Source organism: Nicotiana sylvestris, chromosome 11 (assembly GCF_000393655.2).
Source record: "Nicotiana sylvestris chromosome 11, ASM39365v2, whole genome shotgun sequence".
In the NCBI taxonomy this organism is placed as follows: Eukaryota; Viridiplantae; Streptophyta; class Magnoliopsida; order Solanales; family Solanaceae; genus Nicotiana; species Nicotiana sylvestris.
In genome coordinates, this window is record NC_091067.1 from 150,349,509 (window position 1) to 150,372,012 (window position 22,504).

The 22,504-nt window shown below is 35.8% G+C and overlaps 2 protein-coding genes across 3 annotated transcripts; one reads left to right on the plus strand and one right to left on the minus strand.

The window, feature by feature from the left end:
• Positions 1-7,076: 7,076 nt before the first annotated feature.
• Positions 7,077-15,733, plus strand: LOC104218671 (nuclear transcription factor Y subunit A-1-like). The gene is made up of 6 exons (XM_009769211.2): positions 7,077-7,331; positions 10,699-10,995; positions 11,340-11,455; positions 11,578-11,646; positions 13,764-13,928; positions 14,970-15,733. The coding sequence occupies exons 2-6, from the start codon at positions 10,740-10,742 to the stop codon at positions 15,270-15,272; spliced, it is 909 nt and encodes a 302-aa protein (XP_009767513.1). The 5' UTR covers positions 7,077-7,331; positions 10,699-10,739; the 3' UTR covers positions 15,273-15,733.
• A 368-nt stretch (positions 15,734-16,101) lies between these two features.
• On the minus strand, positions 16,102-22,184 carry LOC104218672 (translocation protein sec62-like). Of its 2 annotated transcripts, none has more exons than XM_009769213.2 (5): positions 21,933-22,184; positions 20,157-20,471; positions 18,496-18,697; positions 17,243-17,471; positions 16,102-16,536 (listed from the first exon to the last, which is right to left on the minus strand). In XM_009769213.2, exons 1-5 carry the CDS (start codon positions 22,011-22,013, stop codon positions 16,287-16,289), a joined length of 1,077 nt encoding a protein of 358 aa, XP_009767515.1. In that variant the 5' UTR covers positions 22,014-22,184; the 3' UTR covers positions 16,102-16,286. The 2 variants fall into 2 exon arrangements, with proteins under 2 accessions (XP_009767515.1, XP_009767516.1); XM_009769214.2 differs by having other exon boundaries at positions 21,981-22,145.
• Between the last annotated feature and the right edge of the window lie 320 nt (positions 22,185-22,504).

Below are 22,504 nucleotides of genomic sequence, written 5' to 3' on the forward strand. Positions count from 1 at the left end.
TTCTTCGTTGTGTAATTTGCCAGCTCGTTTTGATGAATTTTTTAGATATGAACTAAATAACTTCATCTTGTTTAGCTAATACAAAAATTTCAGCATATTTGTCGGATTAGAATGTTCGAATTCAACGTCAAACAGATTTAGAATGCAAATTCAGCATATCAGTGAAGCTCGTCAAACAACTTCAATCAATCAATCAAAAAACATATAATTCAAAAACTATTTTGAACTCTAAAGATGAATTTGAATACTTATAATGTATTTTGTAATTTTGAATTTGGAATTTGAATCTGGTTCAAATCTGCTTTGCGAGAGGCGATCTCAGGAGAGACGCAGTGATGGAGGAGATACAGAGGAGATCTAGAATTTGAATCTGGGTATGCTTGATGCATCTTTTATATGTTTTAGAAGGGGTATAATGGTCATATTATTACGGATTTTTTGTTAGTTGGTTACGAAATCAATAGTTTTTCAAAATAGGGTACATGTTAAAATGTGGCATAAATATAGGGTACGACTTCAAATCACCCATGAATGCGACAAGTTGGTTAAAATAGCACGGGGTAGTCAGTTTTCGGACTCGTCATTCAAAAATAGCCAGTGTTTGCCAAGTCATTAAAAAATAGCCACTATTTTACTGCAATAGAGACCGGTCCAGCATAATATACTGGAGATCGATGCACATGTATATGAACTTCCAGCATATTATGCTAGACCGATATACTTTGCTAGCTCCAATATAATATACTGGAGAATGGAGCACCGGTACTCCAATATCCAGTATATTATGCTGGAGTATTTTTTCGGCTTTTGAACAGTGTTTTTCTTCAGATTTATCTTTACATGAAAAGTGGCTAAAGTTCGATTACTTGAAACTGTGGCTATTTTTGACTAACCACTTGTAAATCTGGCTATTTTCTAATTTCTCCCGACAAGTTGCACTTTAGCCGATCCATCAAAAATAATTAAACTTATTAAATTTCAGGAGCATTTCTCCATTTTTTTTCCTTTCTCTTGAATTATTCTGATTCATCATCTTTTAATTTTTACTCCTTAAAATACTGCACATTTTTTTATCAATAAGGGCAGTACGATGTACAAAGTATTCTGTGTTCGCTTAGAATGGTCAAAGAAAGGTTGCATTCCAACAAGGTGTGATGTAAACAATCGTTGCTCTAAGGCTTTAATATAAATATTAATGACTAATTTAACGACTCGAACCGTGATCTATAGGTTGCATAAATATAATTATATCATTGCTCTAAGACTCCCATTCACATTTTCCCAATAAACCTAAGGAAAATGTAATGAGAACAAATATTTTTCATTAAATCCCAGACGAATTTAGTTAAAGGATTATGTTTAGCATCAAATGAGAAGTGATTTCAATTATTCAAAACAATTATTCAATCAAAAGAGAATAAACAGATTATAATTGATGTTGAAAGCTAGATCTTATGGTTTTTTAAGAGTTCTTTTGACACCCCTAACTCAAACATAGATCTTTTGGTACCGTTTTAGTATTGATTGATAAATAATTCCTACTTTCTATAAAAATAAAAATAAAAATAAAAAAACAAGAAAAGAGATAGCAAGAAGATTCGAAGTTATAAATTCTCTCTCTCTCTTTTTTTTATCAGAATATTTTCAAATAAACTCTCAGCATCCTTCCCTCCAAGAACTTCTCACCTTGCTCTTGGGTAGACTCGAACTCACAACCTCTTGGTTGGAAGTGGAGGTTGCTTACCATCAGAACAACCCCTCTTTGTCTTCCAGATCACCACTAGTCACTTGAATAGAAAACAGCACGGCCACCTATTTTACTCATAACAAGCAAAGCACCCTACATTCATACTAAATTAAATAATTTAATTTTAATAGTTAGAAATTAAATTAAAAATTTATATCACTTAATTATAATTAAATAATAAGTAATAATAAGTACGTATATATAAACTATTTTTTGTATTTAATTTGTAAATTATTTGACGCGAATGGAAAGGTGTAGAAACAAACAAAATTCCCTCTACCTTTTTTTTTTCAACTTATTGGTTAAGAACTCAAGTACACCATGTATTTTAGTTGACAAATGATATCAAGTATTGTGTTGGTGTAAAGGCTAAGGATTGGTTTAGTCCCCGTACAAAATATATGAATTGTATTGCAATTATTTATATGGTGAATAATAGTGTAAAAATTGTGACATAAAAACTACTCCACTATTATAAGATTTTTTTAGTTACTATTAGGTCTCATTTGTCTGCACTTAGTGGAGGTCTGAATCTTAATCATTCAGATCTCACACATTAAGTGCGTTTGTTTTTAAAGTCTGAATCTTAATTATTCAAATCTTAATCATTAAATGTGTTTGTTTTTTTACTTCACAGCCACTTAATGGGTCTGAATAGGTTTGTATGATTAAGATCTATAACAGAGACTTAATTTCATTAAGATACTATTACATATTCATTATTAACTGCAGCCACCGCCTACCATTATCAACTACCACCACCATACTCAACCGCAACCCCCCCTCCCCCACCACCACCACCTCCACGCCACCATCATCCTCAATCATAGCCGCCACCGTTATCTATTAACACCACCCACTATCCCTACCACTCCGACCACCATATATCATTCTCACCTACAATCAACACTCATCCACCTCAACTACCACAAGTGACCACCCCATCACCATCAACAATCACAACCGACATGTGATGTCATCACTTGATTTATAAGTAAATTCTGTGTTTTAAGGCCTTACAAGTCTTCTTTTTCCTCACCTCGATTTGTGTGCGCGGTCCGGATGTACATTCATAACGCTTTTATTATATGATGAAAATGTTAATTTGGCCTTAAAAATTTAATTTAAGTTGACTTCGGTCAATATTTTGGGTAAACGGACCCGGACCTGTGATTTGACGGTTTCGGAGGGTCTGTCAGAAAATATAGGACTTGGGCGTATGCCCGGAATTAAATTCTGAGGTCCCAAGCCCGAGAATGAATTTTAAAGAAAATTATTTTCTGGAAAATATATGAGTTTTTGGAAATTTGAATGTTTTTGAAATTGATGGTATCGGGTCCGTATCTTGGTTCCGGAGCCCGGTACATGTCTTATATGGCATTTAGATTGAGCCTGTAAAATTTGGTAAGAAACAGACTTGAAATGACGTGAATCGGACCCTCGGATGTGAAATTTGAAACTTAAGTATTCTTGAGATTTTCTTTGATTTTGATGCTAAATTCGTGGTTAAAGCTGTTAATTTGGCGATTTGATCGCACAAATAAGTCCATATGATGTTTTTGAGTTAGTGTGCATGTTTGGTTTGGAGCCCCGAGGGTTCGGGTGAGTTTCAGATAGGTTTCGGAAGGTTTATAAACTTAGAAAAGTTGCAGGTTTTCAGTTTTTCGTGTTCTGAAGTTTTGTTCTTCGCGTTCGCGAAAGGACTCTCGCGAACGCGAAGGGTAAGTCAGGCTGAAGGAATTTTCCTTCTACGCAAACGCGAGAAATAGGTCGCGAACGCGAAGCTTTGGGGGTGCTACCCTTCGTGAACGCTGACCTGCTATCGCGAACGCGAAGAAGGCATGTCCAGTGAATTAGAAAAGTAGCAAATCGGGATTTAGTTCAAAACTTCATTTTTTCAAAACTAGAGAGCATTGAGGCGATTTTCAAAGAACAAGTTCTTCCCCAAAGCATTGGTGTATACTTCTAAACCTTTTCTTTCGATTTCCCATTGCATTTCATCAATTTTCATCCAAAAATCTAGGGTTTTTATGGTAGAAATTAGGAATTTGGGTTGAGTTAGGGTTTTTTGATTAATTGGGATTTAGACCTCATTTTGGGGTCGAATTTCGAAACTAATTTCATATTTGGGCTCGTGGGTGAATGGGTGATCAGGTTTTGGTAATCAGGTTTTGGTTCGAACCTCGAGTTTTGATGAAGTAGGCTCGAGATCGATTTTTGACTTCTTGGGGAAAATGATAGAAAATCTATAATTTAGCATTGGGTATGAATTCTCTAGCATTTATTGGTGTTGTTAAATCAATTTGGACTAGATACAAGTAAATTGTTTACGAATTCTAAAGGAAAAGCGGTGTTTGAGGCTTGAGTTGGTCGTGGAAGTTTGAGGTAATTATTTGGTCTAACCTTAGCTTGAGGGATTAGGAGTTGTGCCTTATCTGCTATGAGTTAATTGTGGAGTACGATGTATAGGCATGATGACGAGTATCTATACGTCGGTGTCAAGCATGCCCGTGAGTCTTGTATTGCAATTGTTGTAACTCCGATGAGGTTTATTCGTGTTTCATATGATGATTATCATTATTGTTCCCTTATCGGGATGTTGTTGTTATATTATTGTTATATTATTGTTCCCTTGTCGAGATTCTTTTATGATTGGTATTGATATATGAAATGGGAGCGGGTTGTACGCCTGCAACGGTAATATATGAAATGGGAGAGGGTTGTACGCCAGCAACGGTAATATATGAAATGGGAGCGGGTTGCACGTCTGTAATGGTAATATATGAAATGGGAGCGGGTTGCACGCCTGCAACTATACTATATGAAATGGGAGCGGGTTGCACGCCTGCAACAGTACTATATGAAATGGGAGCGGGTTGCACGCCTGCAATGGTATTATATGAAATGGGATCGGATTGCACGTCTACAATGGTATTACATGTGTACTTGTTTATTATTTTCTTGTCTTTTGCTGGTAATTGATCTATGACGTTCCTTACATCTCTCTACTGTTATTTTGTTGTTATCTGTTATTCCCCGCAACATGTTTCCCCCGCCCAACTTTAGCTGTAATTATCTGTTTTTATTTCTGCGGTATATAATTTAACTGCTCAGATTTATTTGGTAGTTTGGTCCTAGCCTCGTTACTGCTTCGCCGAGGTTAGGCTAGGCACTTACTAGCACATAGGGTCGGTTGTGCTGATACTACACTCTGCACTGTGTGTAGATACTGGTACCGAAGCGTTTGGACCGTAGTGAGGGTGCTGTCTTCAGTTCACTCAGGCGACCCGAGGTAGTCCTGCAGACGTCCACGAGCCTTGGCGTCTCCTCCTATCACTTCTCTTTCTGTTTTTACTTATTCAGAGACAGATTTGTGTATTTTTATTCAGACATTATTTGTAGTATTCTTAGATAGTCCGTGACTTGTGACACCAAATTCTGGGTAGTATTGTACTTCAGATTATGTAGCAATGTTTGGTTAAACGATTAAGTTTTTGTCTTCCGCATTTCTGGTTATTTAATTTATTCCGCTGATTAATCACTTAATACTTTGAATTATCGAACATGCTTAATAAAAGGGTAATGAATTTATAATACCCGGCTTGCCTACCTTTCATGAGTAGGCGCCATCACGACTCTCGAGGGTGAGAAATCCAGGGTCATGACACGACACTGCCCATTATTATAACTTACCGCCACCCACCCACTACCTTTCTCAGTCACAACTACTATCATCACCCGCTATTATTAACTATCACCACCCACCACCACCATCCTCAATCATAATCGCCACCACTATCAATCACTACTATATAATAGCATGAACCACCATCATCAACCAAAACTACCACCAACCACCGCTTCTAGTCGGCATTCACCTGTTAGCCATCACCACCACCAACTATCATATTTTAAAAACTGTATCTTTTATTGATAGAATATTAGATTAGTTAGTATTTCATTTGAATTTTATGTTATTAATTTTCAAATAAAGATAAATTTTATACATTCAGATGTTAAAAATCAAACAGTCTTAATTATTTCTATTCAGATCTTAATACACGTCTTAATATATTCAGATGTGTATTCAGATTCAGTCGTTTTAGTCTTAATACACATCTTGATATTCAGATGTGTATTCAGATTCAGACGTCTTAATCTTAAAAAAAATAAAATAAATGAGGCCTTATTCATATATGCAACATTTGTATTTATCCACAATCCTATCATTACATCAAAGTACAATACATATTCTTATATAATTTATGCGAACTGCTATATTATTAAAATATGTCGTGGCTATTTCCTCTCAGTGTTTTAAAAGGTGTTTTTGGGGCGAGGTGTATCAAAAATACCCGAAGGCGATGGTGTGGGGCGAATGTCTCAATATGCGTACGTCCAGCAATTCGGGGTGCACGCTTGGGCGTTCGGGCCGTATGTCCGGGCGTTTGAGGCACGTTTATGTAGTGAGGCGTAAGCCCTAGAGATTTTTTCAAATTAAAACTAAATTTTTTGAATAAGTCCTTCATATAATACCCAAATTCTCAAAAGTCAGCTTGTAATAATTCAAAAGTATAAAAAAACGGAAATGTATTAAATTTAAAAGTCTAACACTTTTTTATTGAATGAAGCCCTAATTTATGATCTTTTCCAATTCTTTATCTTGTCTGCTAGTCTGCTAATATCTCTCAAAAGCGATAAATATTCAATATTTTAACAAATACAAAGAGAACTCTATTCTCCTTCATGACACTAAGTTCAAAGTTCAAATTGCAGGTTAGTCATCCTTTTTGTTCCTGCATGCTGAATACTTTATTCTTTTGACGCAAGTTACTTGCGCTTGTAAATATCGTATATTATATTGTTTTGACTAGTTTTTTGTGGGTATATAATTTCACATAGTTATAGTTTTCTTTAATTTTTATATAATTTTACGTGTTTATAAATATTTACTGTAACTATATTAAAAATTAAATATACATGAGGCTTACGCCTCGCTGAGACATATGCAAAACGCCTCGCCTTACTTCCTCTATAACTAACCAAACACGATGTTGCAAATAATGAAGTGACACTCTATAACATTCGACCTTAACCTAGGATCACATAATAAATAAATAAAATGCATTAATACCTTTTCTCTTAATTTATTTAGTTTTTTATTTTTATTTTGGTAATATGAAAACAGAAAAAAATAGGAAAAAGAAGCCTACAAACTTTTGGACGTGTAGATGAGAGATGTCTCCTGGGGTACGGATTCTAGATCTTCCCGCAGGTGACTCTATCCTCTCTTTTTTCTTTTTCTTTTTCTTACACAGCTGACTCTATCAACTCTTCAAATTTCACATTCACTTTTTTCTGTCTACTCATCAGTTTAAGTATAGTAAATATATATATATATATATTACTTTAGTAGTACATTTTTATTTATCCATATAATTTTTGTCACACTAGGGAATAGAACTCAATTGACTGCTCTCAATTCTGCCCCCTTTTTTACAACCCAGTATTCTAGGGCTTGTGTCTTTTACCAATCACTAATCACTCCTCAGTTCTCTCTCTTTCTTCTCATATCTTCATACAGGTTAGTTTCTTTTTCCTTTTTCCGTTTATTTTTTTCATCTTCAATTCTCAAGATTTGAGCTTTTTCATGAAATATGGGTAATTTTTGTCATTAGAAGGCACAATTTTGCGTTTTTTATTTATTTATTTATTATATGTGTTTTTGTTGGAATCCGTGGTTCTTTTCTGTATTTTCTCTTTGAATTTCTATTTGATCGAGCTTTTTGTTGAATTGGGTAATTCTAATTTATTGAAAGAAGGCACAAATTTTTTGTGTGTTTTGATATGTGTTTCTGTTGGAATCCATGTTTTTTTCTGTTTTCTCTCGTTGATTTTGATTTCGGAGCTTTTTCTGAAATGAGTTGTTCTAATTTATTGAAAAAGGCACAATCTTTTTTATTTATTTATATTATATAGATTTGCTTATGTTGGAATCTATGGGTTTTCTGTATTCCCTCTTTGATTTTCATTCTGGAGCTTTTTATTTGAAATTGCTAATTCTAATTTTTTTTGGAAGAAGTCCCAATATTTATGCGTGTTTGTCATGTGTTTGTGTGAATGTATGTTTTTTTTGTTTTCCCTCTTTGATTGTCATACTGGACTCTGGAGCTCTTTCTTTTGGGTGGGGGGTAGGGGGAGCTGGGTAATTCTAATTTCATGAAAAAGGCGCTATTATTATGCATTTGCATATGGGATTGTGTTAGAATTTGTCGGTTTAGGTTTATGCTAATCCATTTCTGATCATGGTCTGTTAGGGATATTGGGTGCTTTAATATTGTTCTTCTATGGATAACAACAACAACAATAACATACCCAGTATAATCGCACAAGTGGGTTCTGGGGAGGGTAGTGTATACGCAGACCTTACCTCTATCTGGTGAGGTGGCTGTTTCCGATAATCATACTGTTTCCGATAATCATAATTTTGTTATGGATAAAGAACAAAAATAATCATAACTGTACTTCGATAACTATTGTGCACGAAGAAGCTCTTTATGAAAGCTCCTAGGAGGTCATGAATTCTCATTTGTGAGTCCCTCTTAGGTAATTGACAATTCTTGAATTTTGAGATGAGGTTGGTCGAAGGTGTGATTGTTGATACAAGGGAGATGTGATAATTCTATCAATAGAGGCGTCTCATTCTTTACCAGCTGGAACTTTGATCTTCTCTGCAAACAATGTTATCAAAAGCTAAAAGTGCCAAGAGCCTGTTGGGACTTTATTTGCAATTAATTAATGAAGAATTAACACAAATAGCAGCTCACCTAATCGCTTAAACTAAAAATAGCCGGTGGAGGTATAATATATGCATAATTTATGTATTATATGTGTATAATTATGTATAAACTATGTATATGGATAGAAAAAAGTAAACAATGAATACGACCGGCTTTTTGTGTAAAGATCCCTTAATTAATTAAAGCGTGTTTACTAAAGAAATGCACAAGGAAGAAAAACAAAATCATAACGCACACGTATATATGTGTAACGCAAGAAAAGAATCTACAATACAAACAACTATATGAACAAAGTTCGAGAAAATTACTAATAAGTGAAATATATCAAATAAAACATGTAAAGTAAGGTAAAAACCACAGAAATTTTGATTTCGATTGTAAGATTCAGTTTGAATTTTCTAATTTGGGTTAAATGACTAGTCTTGTGTTAACTTTTTAAATTTCTTTTTCTGATAAACAATAAATTCATTCGTAACCTTTCTTTGACAATGAATATGTTTCTTTACCAAGTTATATATTGTCTAGCGCCATTTTCGTTCCAAGGTAGGGTTCCTGGGTGATGAGGCACAAACCTTAGTGCACCTCACCTGCACTGAGGTGCTGCTTAAGCGATGTGAAGCGTCCTGGCACAGATTCATGTCGCTTCAAGGTCTTAATGCCTCAAATGAGCTTCGGAGACATTGTTTTAGGAGCTGAAGCGGTGTTTGCCAGCCGGGGTGGATTTTTTTCCCTTTGGGTGATATTGCCATGAGTTAAGGCATCCAAGGACGTGGCCTAGCGGTCAATCAAATGAGATGAAAGGTTTGGGAGACCTTGAACTCAGCAAGAGACAACATGCTTGGTCATGTTTTCCTTTTTACCTAAGCCTTGGTGGGTAGTGGGTTTACTAGGTAACTATATTGGTGGAAGGTAGAAGGTATACGTTGCAATAGTCAGCTGGTCCAGACACCAGCAGTTCCAAAAAAAAAAAAAAGTGATGGTTGATATAAAACGATGTGTTTTCTCTTGCATGTCAATTGATTATAGTCTGCTGAGGTTCCAGGTAGTTCTAATATAAAACGATGTGTTTTCTCTTGCATGTCAATTGATTTTAGTCTGCTGAGGTTCCATGTAGTTCTAATATAAAACAATGTGTTTTCTCTTGCATGTCAATTGATTATAGTCTGCTGGGGTTCCAGGTAGTTTTAATATAAAATGATGTGTTTTCTCTTGCATGTCAATTGATTATAGTCTGCTGAGGTTCTAGGTAGTTCGAGCAACCGAAATGCCTCATTTAGCAGTGGAATCACTCTGCATTTTATGGGTTTTTGTTGGCCGTGGAAGTTGCTACAAATTTAAATAATATGGGTTTCTTTAGTTTTTGTGTGCAAGATTGGGGGGGGGGGGATTTTGCATTGTGTCTATAAATTGAAGAAGTTGTTCTATCTTTACGTTTTCTTCCTTTTTTTTTTGGGGGGGGGGGGTTGAGGATTATATCTTATGAGAAAGAGTATTGTTGGTATGAGAAGTCTTGACTAATCTCTGATTAAAAGGTTCATAATGTCACTTTACTTGGACAATCAAATAGTCTTAATTAATTACCCAAAAAAAAAGTCCTAATTCTGCAATTTGCTATAGAAATACCTCCACTCGTGAAAAATGTAATTTTGAAAAGTGCTTTAAGGGTTCTGCGTTAGCTTTTTGGCAGTTTTGCCTACTTAGTTGCTAGATATGAGGTTATTTTAGACTGGCACTTTTGTGAAATTGATATATTGGAGAGTAAAGTTTATTAGAGAGTAAAGTTTCTTACCTTTTTTTTTTCTCTTTATTCCATTTAGCAAAAAGCTTTCGGCTCCTTGTGCTTGGGATTGAAGCACATTTGTTATTGTTGTACTCTCAGTTTTGAATTTACTAAAAGATGCACATATATCACTTAGACAAAAGACTTGAAAAGATCAAAGTGTTTTTCCAAGTGAAAATGAAGGCCACGATTGTTAAATTCTAGTCAGCAATTCCCATGTTTCCTCCATAAAAGTGTAGATCTAGAAGACATCCGAATGTGTTGTTTTCGGTAGCTGAAATTGGAACTGCATATGCAGTGCTTCTCTTTAAATGTAAACTCCTCTCTTTAAATGTAAACTCCCTGAACTCGTTTGTTGTCCTTGTGATCAGGACACTCTATTGCGGAAATCTCTGAATAAAGCTACGGCAGTATGCCATCAAATACCACAAGCGCGAATCGGGAGGAACCCAATGCTTATAATGGTCCACGTTCCGCTGTGTATTCTGAACCTTGGTGGAATAGTGCTGGTTATAATCCTGTTTCCCCTGGGTTGATGAGGGGAACTGCATCAGATTCGTCGTCATTGGAACAATCTATGGATGGCCAATCACAGTCTGATGGTGGAATCAATGAGGAGGAGGATGATGCTCCTGAAAAATCACAAAGTATTGTACCTTTGCATGCAGGTATCTCTTCATTTTTTAATGTTGTTAATGATAAAACAATTATGGTCATTAACGTATGGATAAGGTCTGGCTTTGGTGATTGGTTGGTTTTATAAAAGTTCCGACCTTTTTTTAAAAAAATGATAACAGAAAGAATTAATAAATTTAAAAACTAAAGGTTCCTCCTTTTTTTTCAAAAAAATTTCTTTTAATTGTCTTTACCTTTTGTGAGAATTACTAAGTAATTGTCCTTTGTTGTCTGCCCGTAATTGTATCACTTAATTCATTTTCTGAAAAGCAATCTTATTGATATTGTTATACTAGTTAAATGTGTTGGTGTTAACAAAATCTTGTTTCAAGATTAGATGGGAGTTACGGGCAAGCGGATCAAAATTTTCAGCCAGCTGCGCCAACCATACCTCCAAAACTTGATGGCACCCTAACACAGACCCAACAACTTGCACTTGTTGGGCACTCTATAGTAAGTATGTTTGACTTTTCTATGGGTTTTGAGATCTGTTATAGTTATCTGTTTTATGGAGTTATTCAATTGATAATGTCATATGGCTAATGTGAGAGTTATTCTGTTTGATTGACATCCAGGCCTGCGCTCCTAATCCGTACGTTGATCCATACTATGGTGGGATGATGACAGCTTTTGGCCAGCCTTTGGTATGCACATATTTAAACTTTCAAGTCAACTTCACGTTTTTAATTCCTTATTCAAATACTTCATCTAAGCTCTTCAAAGTGAAAGATAACCTCACATTCTCAGACAATATTATTGATCATGCTGCTGATTTGAGTGACCGAGGGTATTGTCAGTGCTGGACACCTGCTTCTGTCTTGTTTATGGTGTTTCTGGAAAGTGTTAAATCATATATATGCGTTTGTCTGCTGCTGAGCCTCTACTAGCTTCTTGTCACTTACCGTTGTTTTAGAAACACTCACCTTCTCAGACACTACTTGCTGTCAAGAGCTTGTGCTTTACTGCCTTGGAATATATTTTGGAAGTGTATTACTTTCTCCGCTATTGTCCAGGAAGACCGGGATAGCCCATTCTTGTGGAAGTATTAGGTCTGATTTGTACGTCTATGGATGCACTACACCAGCACCATTATTAGGCATTGCAGGCACTACGTTTAAGTGCTTCGTTGAATTTCCAACCAGAATGATTGAGAAAGACTCATTACTTAAAGAATGACTGAGAAAAATTTACCTAAGTTCAATCTTATAATACAAGAAATCTTTAGAGTTTCTTGTAGCACTAGCAGGAGCGAAACGGTTCTGAAAAGGAAGCTTGTGCTTTTGCGCAAATGGGAAATCTAGAAACGAGGAGAGATGTTATAACTCATTGTCAGTAAAGGAGTTTGGATTCTTGATTTTGGGGGTGGGAGGTGGTGAGAGCATCTTTGGTTCCGTTTATAAGTGAACCAACACAGTCAAGTGTAAGCTATATAACACTTGTTTACAAGGTCGCCTTCCATCCTAATCAATATACATGGCATTTTCTTATGAAAATTGTTGCTATATACGGGTTACTGTCTTCTGCAGAATGAGTAGTATAAAAGGACACTCTTCTCTGCTTGTTAATTCATTAACTTTATTTGGTATCATTTAAGTTCAAACATATGATGCTATGCATCTTCTTTGACATCTCTTTGAAGAATATTTCCTTGTTCGGTTCTACTTAATTTCAGGCTCTAGTGATCAGTCCTAAAAGATGAAGCTAAGCTGTCACTGATTCTGATATTCATTTTTAATGGTACACGATGCGTGTCTGTTTTTTCTTTAGGGTTAGGTACTAGCATATCATCTCTTTTTCCGGGGATACCCTTGGGTTGGAATTTCCTTTCTAGCTATGTGCCCTTCTTCACGATGTCTTCATATGATCATTTTGCCAAACCAACACCCTTGACTTTGTATATTCTTCGAATCACAATTGACCAGACAGCAGCAGTTGTACAACTCCTTAGCCTGTATCAGTAACATCTCTTTCTAACTGCCAGGATAGTAGCATTTTGAATTTGAATCACTTAGCACCTTGACATGCAAATGCTCCTCTTATTTTGCTGAGAATCCTCAGAGAGTTCCCTTTGGCCTCTTTTTTTTTTCAATAACCGTGGTGTCCGGCTAGCTTGCGCGCACCTCGACTAAATCCGTGGGATGCCTGCTACCTTTCACTATCAAGAGGTACCAGGTAACTCTATTTACCAATTTGGGAAGAAATCACCTAATGGAAGTGAACTTGAGACTTCATGGTTATAACCCACTTCATTGACAATTAGACCATATCCCTGGGTGCTCTCTTTGCCCTCTTTTATCTTGAAAGCTGAAGATGTGAGCTCGTGCGCATTTCTGCATCTCTATTCTTTTCTCAATTTAGAAAGCTGAATCCCATGGAAATAAAGGCTCTTGCTCGATCTTCGCTTCATGAATGACTCGACTCCTATGTCATATTGTTGAAAATCACCTGCAAAACTGTAGGTCCATATTGGAGCGTTTTGTGCCAAAAGAGCTCTAAGATGCATTTCGCATTTCACCTGTTTCTACATTCCTCTTTTACAAGTTGGATTGGCTAAATGAATTCTCAAATTCATCCATTCTGTTCCATTTGATTAGAAAAACAAAATAAAACATATAAAACTAGTGAAAAATGACATGAAAAAATATCATTATGTCAGCTTAAGTCTGATCTGGTTGGTGTAAGGAGCATTATTTAATCTTAGCTCTAATTTATGGCAAGATTTTTGTTTTTTGAGGTCCTTACATATTGTTGAACTATTTAGGTTCCTCCACATGTACTTGATATGCACTATGCAAGGATGCCGTTGCCACATGAAATGGCTCAAGAACCTGTTTATGTTAATGCTAAGCAGTATCGAAGGATCCTGCAGCGACGACAGTCACGTGCCAAAGCAGAACTTGAAAAGAAGCAGATAAAAGCTAGGAAGGTTAGTATGTGCTCCACCCACATCGCTCTTTCCATTTTCTCTTTCCTCCCTTTCTGTCTGGAAATTGTTTGGCACCTTTTACGAGTACTTACCACATAGTGTAAGTGTTCTGGAGATATATAATCTTCGACCAACTGCTTGTACCTATCCAATTGGTATGGAGGCAGATCTATCTTAGGCGCTGATGGGACTTCCATATTTTCTGACTGGTTAACAGTATGTAATGAAATTCTGCAGTATGAAGAATTTTATATTTCAATGGAGGAGGACAAAGAACTGATGTCCTTATCGGAAAATAAGGACAAAGAACGGATGATATATTCTTTTTGAAGCAAGTAAAAAGTATATGGCATTAGTGCCCTCTAACTCAATACACCTTGTCTAAGAGGAAATAAAGGCCATCAACGCTAAATTTGGTCACTGTCCCTTTTGATAAATGTGGGACCAAATAAGTTTGTTTGCTTGTAACTGTTGTTTCCTTCTACTTTTCCTATTCCAGCTTTTACAGGAGTTCGTAATTCATTGAAAAGGAAATCTTGTAGCATTTTTTTTTATGAAAAAGGAAACCTTGTACCATTAGTTCTATAGAAATACAATTCCCTCCATTTTATTTAATATGAAGATCTTTGAGTGGGTACAAAGTTTAAGAAAGAAAGAAAGACTCGGAACATGTGGTTTAAGCATGCCATTAAATTTCTGTGGCCATAAAGATCCTGTCATTAAGGATAAAACTGAAAGTATAGAGTTATATTGTTTCTAAACATAGAGAGGTGCCGTTTTTTTTGGAACAAACTAAAAAGGAATGAGTGTCACGTAAAATGGGATGGGGGAGAGTATTATTGTTATCTGTCCCTATAACTACATTGGCAAGATTATGGGATCAGGTGGAATGGGGTGGCACAACTTTCAGGCTTGATATATGAGAATTTTAGTAGTTCCACTATGTTGCCTATAATATTATGTCCTCTGTAGTCACTTCCGAATTTAATGATCTGGTGCATTTTCAAGGCAATGATACTGTATCCTTTCCTCATGTTACAGCCATATCTTCACGAGTCTCGACATCAGCATGCACTGAGAAGGGCAAGGGCCTCCGGAGGACGTTTTGCCAAAAAGACAGATGCTGATGCTTCCAAGGGAGCTGGTTCCGTGAGTTCATCGGGCTCTGAACCTTTGCAGTTCAATGCTGCTGATGTTCAAAATAGGCACGGAAATAGAAGGTTGGCCGAGCTTCAGCATTCTTATTCAAATGGTAGTAGTTATGGAAATCAAAGTAGCTTTCAGGAATCAAAAGATGAGTACCAGTCTGCTGAAAGCAGGGAGGGAGATTCCTCTGGCAAGTAATTGGGGAGACGTTCGTGTCTAAACCAGCTTTTGCACTGCAACGAGGTTTGAGTATGGACAGAAAGTTTTACAGTTATTGTTTCATTTCTTGGCTTCTTCAAGCTGGGCGGCAAATCATTCTTGGCTTTTACTTTAGTGTTAACGGGAGCATAGAGACAACGAGCGTTGCAGCATTGCTTGGAAATCTACTTCTTCCCTTCTGTACAAATAGATGGAGTAGGACTAGTGTTAGAAAGTTGTTTAGTAGGCGTATAGTTGGCCATTTACTGCAGTTTAGAACCATGTAAAGGGGTTGTTTGGTTTGTATACTTGTCTTATTTCCTTTCACTACTGTTGCAGAAATTTAGAATTTGGTTTGATTAGGGAGCTAGATATGGTAGGATACAATGGCAGATTTGAGGTTCATGGTCCAATGATGTTTTACTTTGTTTATTTTCCTGAGGTTTAATTTGACTTTTCAATGGTTAAGGTGTGCAAAACTCACAATTACAATGAAGCTCTACACAATTAAGATCATATTTGTTGAGCAGACGTTGGTTTTAGAAAGAATTGTCTGACCAACAAGAATATGCTACGGCGACTAATTACTCGAGAACATTGAATGTATGTAACACGTAAACATAGCTATATATTATTCACCTTAAATAGACATGATTGATCTTTTAGGTGTCTGCTTATAAATAAACTAAATTTTTGAAGGAAAAAAAAAGAATGAATCTTTTCTAAAAATTTGTAAGACAAGGTACTGATACTACAGAAATTTTCCAATGCGGAACCATAAAACAACTCAAAACACTTGGTCTTCAAAATTTGCAGCTTGCAGCTCCCATGAGTCCAAAATAAAGTATCATATCTGGAAGGAGAAATTCTACAACAATAAAATTATTCTCGTCGTCTTTACTACAAACTTCTACGCTGATACATATTGAACATATAAGTAAAAGTTGAGAAGGAAAGAAATAAAAAATTGCAATCTGCTGCTTTCCTGAAAGCACATGTTCTAATAGTATAAAATTAAAAGTTTTTCTGATGATCACTATCTTCTACATTTTCAGTGACTTCTTCAACTTCTTCTTTGGGTGTGGATTCATCATCTACATCAGCTGGGGAAAATACTTTTTCATCACTACCCTTGCTATCAGTTACATTATCATGAGGCTCGGTAATGTTCATCACAGTTTGCTTTTCCATCATGCCTGACAAAGCCAGACTTGGAGACCACTCAAGTACATCGTCAATAATGTTAGAAACCCGCCTCTGATACCTGCAAGAAAGGAATTCTTTTTCAGGGACAAATCACAATTGTGCATAACATTCTCGTATCCTTGTAGAACAAATCAACATATATACGACAACATACCCAGTATATTTTCACATGTGGGGTCTAGGGAGGGTAGCGTGTACTCAAACCTTACAACAGAGTTTCATCAGAATTGCCAGGTTAAGCAAATTGAGTCTATAATTACAAAGCTAAGTTCCACATTATTTGCTAATGTAGCTGCGTAGATATTGGTATTCTGGAATCGCCATTATACATAGGTTGATCATTCAGCCTTTTTCTTGCTCTTGATTTAGTTTCCTAGTCTCATACTATATTTGGAAAATTTAAGATCATGATAACATCTGATCCCATCCTATTCTAAATTTTAAAAAATTAAGCTAGATCTAGTTCAATCCAATTTGTGTTTGATCTTTTCTTCTTTTTTTATGTCAGAAAAGGTTCGGTGTTAGTAAGGATTTGCAATTTTTCTTGGCAAATTTATGGATCTAGATTCAATTTCCAAAACTTGCAGTTAATGTTTAATATATACCATGGTATAAAATAGTGTAATACGTTACAAGTACATAAAATGCATTATATAAGGTAATAGAACATCATCGTTATAAAACAGATAAAGTTTGCTCCCACTGTATCTGGATTTTCATAAATCATCAAACAGGTATCGGAGTATAAGTGCAAGTAAGCAAACCTGGCTCTTGCAGCCTCATCAGGAGCATGATGCCTCAGGATCAAAATAGCCACCACAGCTACAATTGTATAGAAGAGCCTTGCAGTCCACTTAGGTCGCTCGCCCTCATCTTTCTGGGGCCAAAACTGGAACAATTCTTTGAGTGTTGCCTCCTCAGCAAGAATGTTGGGGAAAAGCCAGACTCGTTTGCCAAGAAGAATCCAAAAAGCACCAAAGACCATGGCTCTCACTGCAAGCATCGGCATATTCTTTTTCGGTAACCATCAATTTATTCTTTCAAATAGCAGTTAATTCAAATAGCATTGCCAAGATATACTAGACAGAGCTAGATGAGCATGATTTATATGTCACTAAAAAAAAACAAAGATTTTATGGGAACTAAAGCGACAGTTTCAGGATGTTGGCTTGAGTATACTTAGGGGTCCTTTGCTATAAATTAAATCCATTAGATAAATAACAAACGATATTATTTCTAACTCTTGTGTTTTCGTGACCGTGTCTGACATGAACCTAGTGCCCTATATATTTGCTACCTAGACGAATCAATACATTTTAACAGTGAGCTGAATCTATTAAATATAATCCACAAACAGCTGCTAGGATAATAATGCCAAAAGACACACCACAACTAGGTACTTTTACTTTTTAATCTACTCATTATGCAGTACTAAATAAGAAATTATCAACAGAATCACTTCAGACCGCTTATATAAGCCACAACTTTCAAAAGGGTTGGTCAAAACAACTTGACAAGGACAATATCAACTGACCAAGCAACCAACAATACAATTCTTTTGTGCACCTCTTTACTAATTTCCTTACAACTTATTTGGGAATCTATGTATTATTTAACATGGAATAGAATGTGTAATATGTATTATCACTATGTGGATAAGATTATCTAAAGACAAAAATGCTCTTATGTTAGGCAATCCTTGCATAACAATCCATGCATTAGTATTTACCGCATAGCAATTCTTATATTATTATTCACAACATAAACAATCTCTGTATTATAATCCCCACATAACTAGCTATAATCTAAACAACGCGAACATCCTGAACCTGTTGCTTTGGTCATTCGAATAAAGTATTTGGTTTGGATGTGATATATAAAACAGCTACTTGTTTGTACTTTATGAGAAACTGCCATAATTTCAGGTTTCATGACCACATTATCATATTTCTCTAAAATCGGAAGACAATGAGACAACAAACAAAAGATGAAACTGAAATAGGCACCAGAAACTTACACAAAAGTAGGCAAAGTATAAGGAGGAGGAGACCAGCGCAGGAGTAGAGTATAAGCAGTTTGACCTGATGGGGATACACAGGAAACAAGCAGATTGCTAATGTCAAAACTGGCCAGCAGAATGAGAGAAGTGTTTGCCACAGGGGCCTTCTTTTGACGAATGTCCACGCGAAAAAGGCGTCATTTTCAGAAAATACTTGATCCTGCATACAGAGGTGAAGAAGCATAACCTCAAAAACTGCAAGAATACCATGTAAAATGCATTACTCTAGGGTTACATAATAAAAGGTCAGTATATCCAAGTCGAGAACGTTTAAAGAGGACAAGGATAAGCTTTCTATAGATAAACACACCATATATTTGACGTCTAGCTTTTGATAGAGTGTAGACTTGGTTTTGACAGAAATAGGAAATAAATAGCTTACTTACAGAAAGAGGAAATCTGAGACAATGATATAAGCCATCAGCTAATATGGTGATCATTCTTATCTTCCGATTTAAGAAAGGAGAAGATTTTAGCAACAGAGCAAGGAAAATTATATGTGAAAGGATAGAGAATAAGACATCCTCGGTTCCTTTTGGTTGTGATGTTTATAAGAAAGCCTTTCTTAATCAGTGAATAGCATGACTTACAAAATAAATTTGCAGAAAGATTACTTTTGTTTCTTACAGATTCTAAGGTAACAAGTACTCCAGTAACTATCAGGAATTGCATGCATCAACTAATTTTTACTTAAGGATTCTGGTATATATCTAGATGTAGGACATCTAAGGATTTAACAAAGGATTTAAGAGATTTAAGAGAGCATCGCATAACGTGTGAATCAGGCGCACGTCATGGATTCAACCCTGCTGCAGACAAAGTCTAGTATAAGTGGAGAATGGTAGATGGATCCACTGAGTTTTGGACCGTGCGCCACAGGCCCCCCGGGTTATAGAAAAAATGACAAAGGATTTAAGATTTCTTGGAATGGATCCACAGTAATAGCCCATTTGGCCAAACTGTAAAAATCAGCTTATTTTGAGAAATGTTTTTCCTCAAAAGTACTTTTGGTGAGAAGCAGTTTGTGTTTGGCTAATTAACTTGAAAAGCACTTCTGAGCAGCAATTAGTATTTGGCCAAGCTTTAAAAAACTGCTTCTAAGTGTATTTTTCTCAAAAGTATTTTTCAAAAAAGTGCTTTTGGAGAGAAGCTACTTTTTTTTGCTTCTCCCAAACTGCTTCTGCTTCTCCTCAAAAGCACTTTTTTTTTTCTTTCAAAAGCTTGGCCAAACACCTTAATTTTAGAGAAAAAAACACTTTTGACCAAAAAAAAGCGCTTTTGCCTCAAAAGAAGCTTGGCCAAACAAGCTATAAGACATGTAAACTATACAAATGGATGTTCCACAGATTAGATACATGCCCTTTCAAGCAGAAACATCAGCTGTATTGCAAATATATGATCGATTTTTTTTTTTAATTGTGTGGATAAAGAATAGCAAATATATGTTCATGCTAAATTTATGATCACACTTCCGTTAAGCAAATAGACAAAATTTCAAAGCCATTACTAATCCACGGAAAGAGTAAAAACAAATGTATTTATAACTGAATAGGGCAAGGTTGACAGGAAGCCAGAAATTTCTCAAAATAACTAGTACTAAATTCAAGAAAGGAACTCACATGGTATATCTCCAAATGCGCTGGAAAAGTAGACAATTTCTTCTTGCCAGGCCGAACAGTTTTTACAACACGATCACATCGGACTAAAAGGTTCTTTTTAAGCAGAATGTTGGCAATATCTTCTGGTTCCAAACTTCTATCCAACTCGAGTATGTCTTTCAGTTCTAAATGATTTCTCACAAAACTAACAAAATCTTTTCCTCTGAAATACTCTACCCGTGTTTCCTGTAGAACAGCCCAACGAGACACCAAGTCCTTATGATCTCTAACTTTCTCGGCAAATAGCTGGAAGACATCCTTTTTTGCAGCTTGCTTCTGAAACTCAAAGTAAATAGCATGAGTATGAGCATCATAAAATAAAAAGGGCAGAAATAGCAGCAGGAGGAGAGTGGACGAAGCTGAGCACGTCTCAGTATATTCGATGACAAGAAACTTTATTTTTTTATCTTGTTTTTCAAGGGTGCCAATATGGTTAAGTTATCTGTCCACTAATAGTGTAGTTCAGCAAGATGATCAAAAGTGAAACTGCCCACAACCCCCCCAAAAAAAAAAGCAGAAAAAGAGAAGGTATCCCCTATAGTGCTAGTCCTAATTAGTTCATTTCAAGGATTTAAGATAAATCCAATAGATTTCGCAAAGTAAATAGAGCGGAACGAATCACGCATTAACTGCACTGGACAAAAATGAATCCCGACTACCCAGTTAGAAAAACAATTCAACATGTGCCAACTATCATTCAATACTTAGTCCACTGCAAGTTTACCAAATACCTTCGCAAATTTCTCTCATCTCCCAAAAAAGGGCACAATGTCATCCACAATCAGTTGACTATATAAAGTTAACATGATCCAAGAAAGCAAAAGTTCGTTTTCAATCCCTAGAAATACATTTGCAATATTCACACTTCCAGCTAGCAGAAACGGATACCCTCTATCACATACTAGCCGAAATAATACCAAAATTTTAAGTTCAAAATCTCTTTGTCGCAGTGACTTAACTACAACTATGTCTCAGCCCCAAACAAGTTAGGGTTGGCTAGACGAATCCTCATAGACCACGTTACTCCATTTATTTTAAACTCATCTCATGCCAATCAAAATCACTAAATCTCAATCAACTTCACACATTCTTCGAGGAAAATGCAAGAAAATATTCAATTAAAATTTTGATCGGATTATGATCTTTAAAACCTCCTGATTATACATTTCAAATTACTTCCTAAAATCAAATCTTTTCCAAAAACTCTTTTCAGAAATGTAAGAAAACCATTTTTTATGACGGATGTGTCTGGGCCAGCTTGTGCGCACCACAACTATTCTACAGAGTACCTGCTACATCCCACCAACACAGGTACCCCATAACTCTGAAATTAAACAGACCCATTTTCCAAAAAGACCACAACTTTGTAAGGATTTGGAACCCTAAGACATCTGATCCTACTGTACGCAATTCAAATTACCTCCTAAAAACAAGATCTTTTTCTTTCCCCACATTTTCTTTGTTGAGAAATGCATGAAAAAGTCCAAATTAAGAAACCCATTTTCCATAAACCCGTTAACTGGACATGATTTTGAACCCTAGGAATTATGAGTCCCGTGTATACAATTCAAAATTACTTCCTAAAACAAGATCATTTACCCAAAGTAATTGGGGGAAATGCAAGAGTAGTTCCCATTAAACAAACCCATTTCCCCCAAAAAACGAAATTAAAAAAAAAACCCAAAAAAATTGGATATATTTATGCAATTAATTTGGATTAAATTAGAGTGGAATTACCCTAGAAGGAGAATCAGTGTTGGATGCGACAGCTTGTGATCTCCTTACCTTTTTCTTCTCTGCTCCTCCTGCTTTCTTCATCTCTGTCCCTCTCCCTCTGCTTGTACGTATGTGTTTTTTCCCCTTCCTCCCTCTCTGTGAGTGTGTGTGTGTGTGTTTTTCTCTTCCTCTGTCTTTGCGGTTTCCTTAGATTTCTTGTGTATGTTCAGGTGGTCGTTGGGATACAGTAAAAGCATTTTTATCAATGTTGTAACGCTTACTATTGAGGTTTGGGTCAATAGATTTGGATAGTGTGAATTTGTTTTGGAGTAAATTGTCTCGTAAATAAAATTACTAAGAAAGTATTTTTTTTTTACATGAATTAAATAATATTTTAAGCAAAAAATATTTTAAGTTAAGTGAAAAAGAATATTTTAAAAAATTCACCTTGTGTGAGCTTTCTTTTCTAGGTTTATGTTTGCATACAATTTTAGCACAACTTTTTAACTTACTTTTGGAGGGTATTTTCCATGATGAAAAAAATATTTATAAATTTTTTTATTGAAGAAATTCCTTTTCAATGTTTGATTACC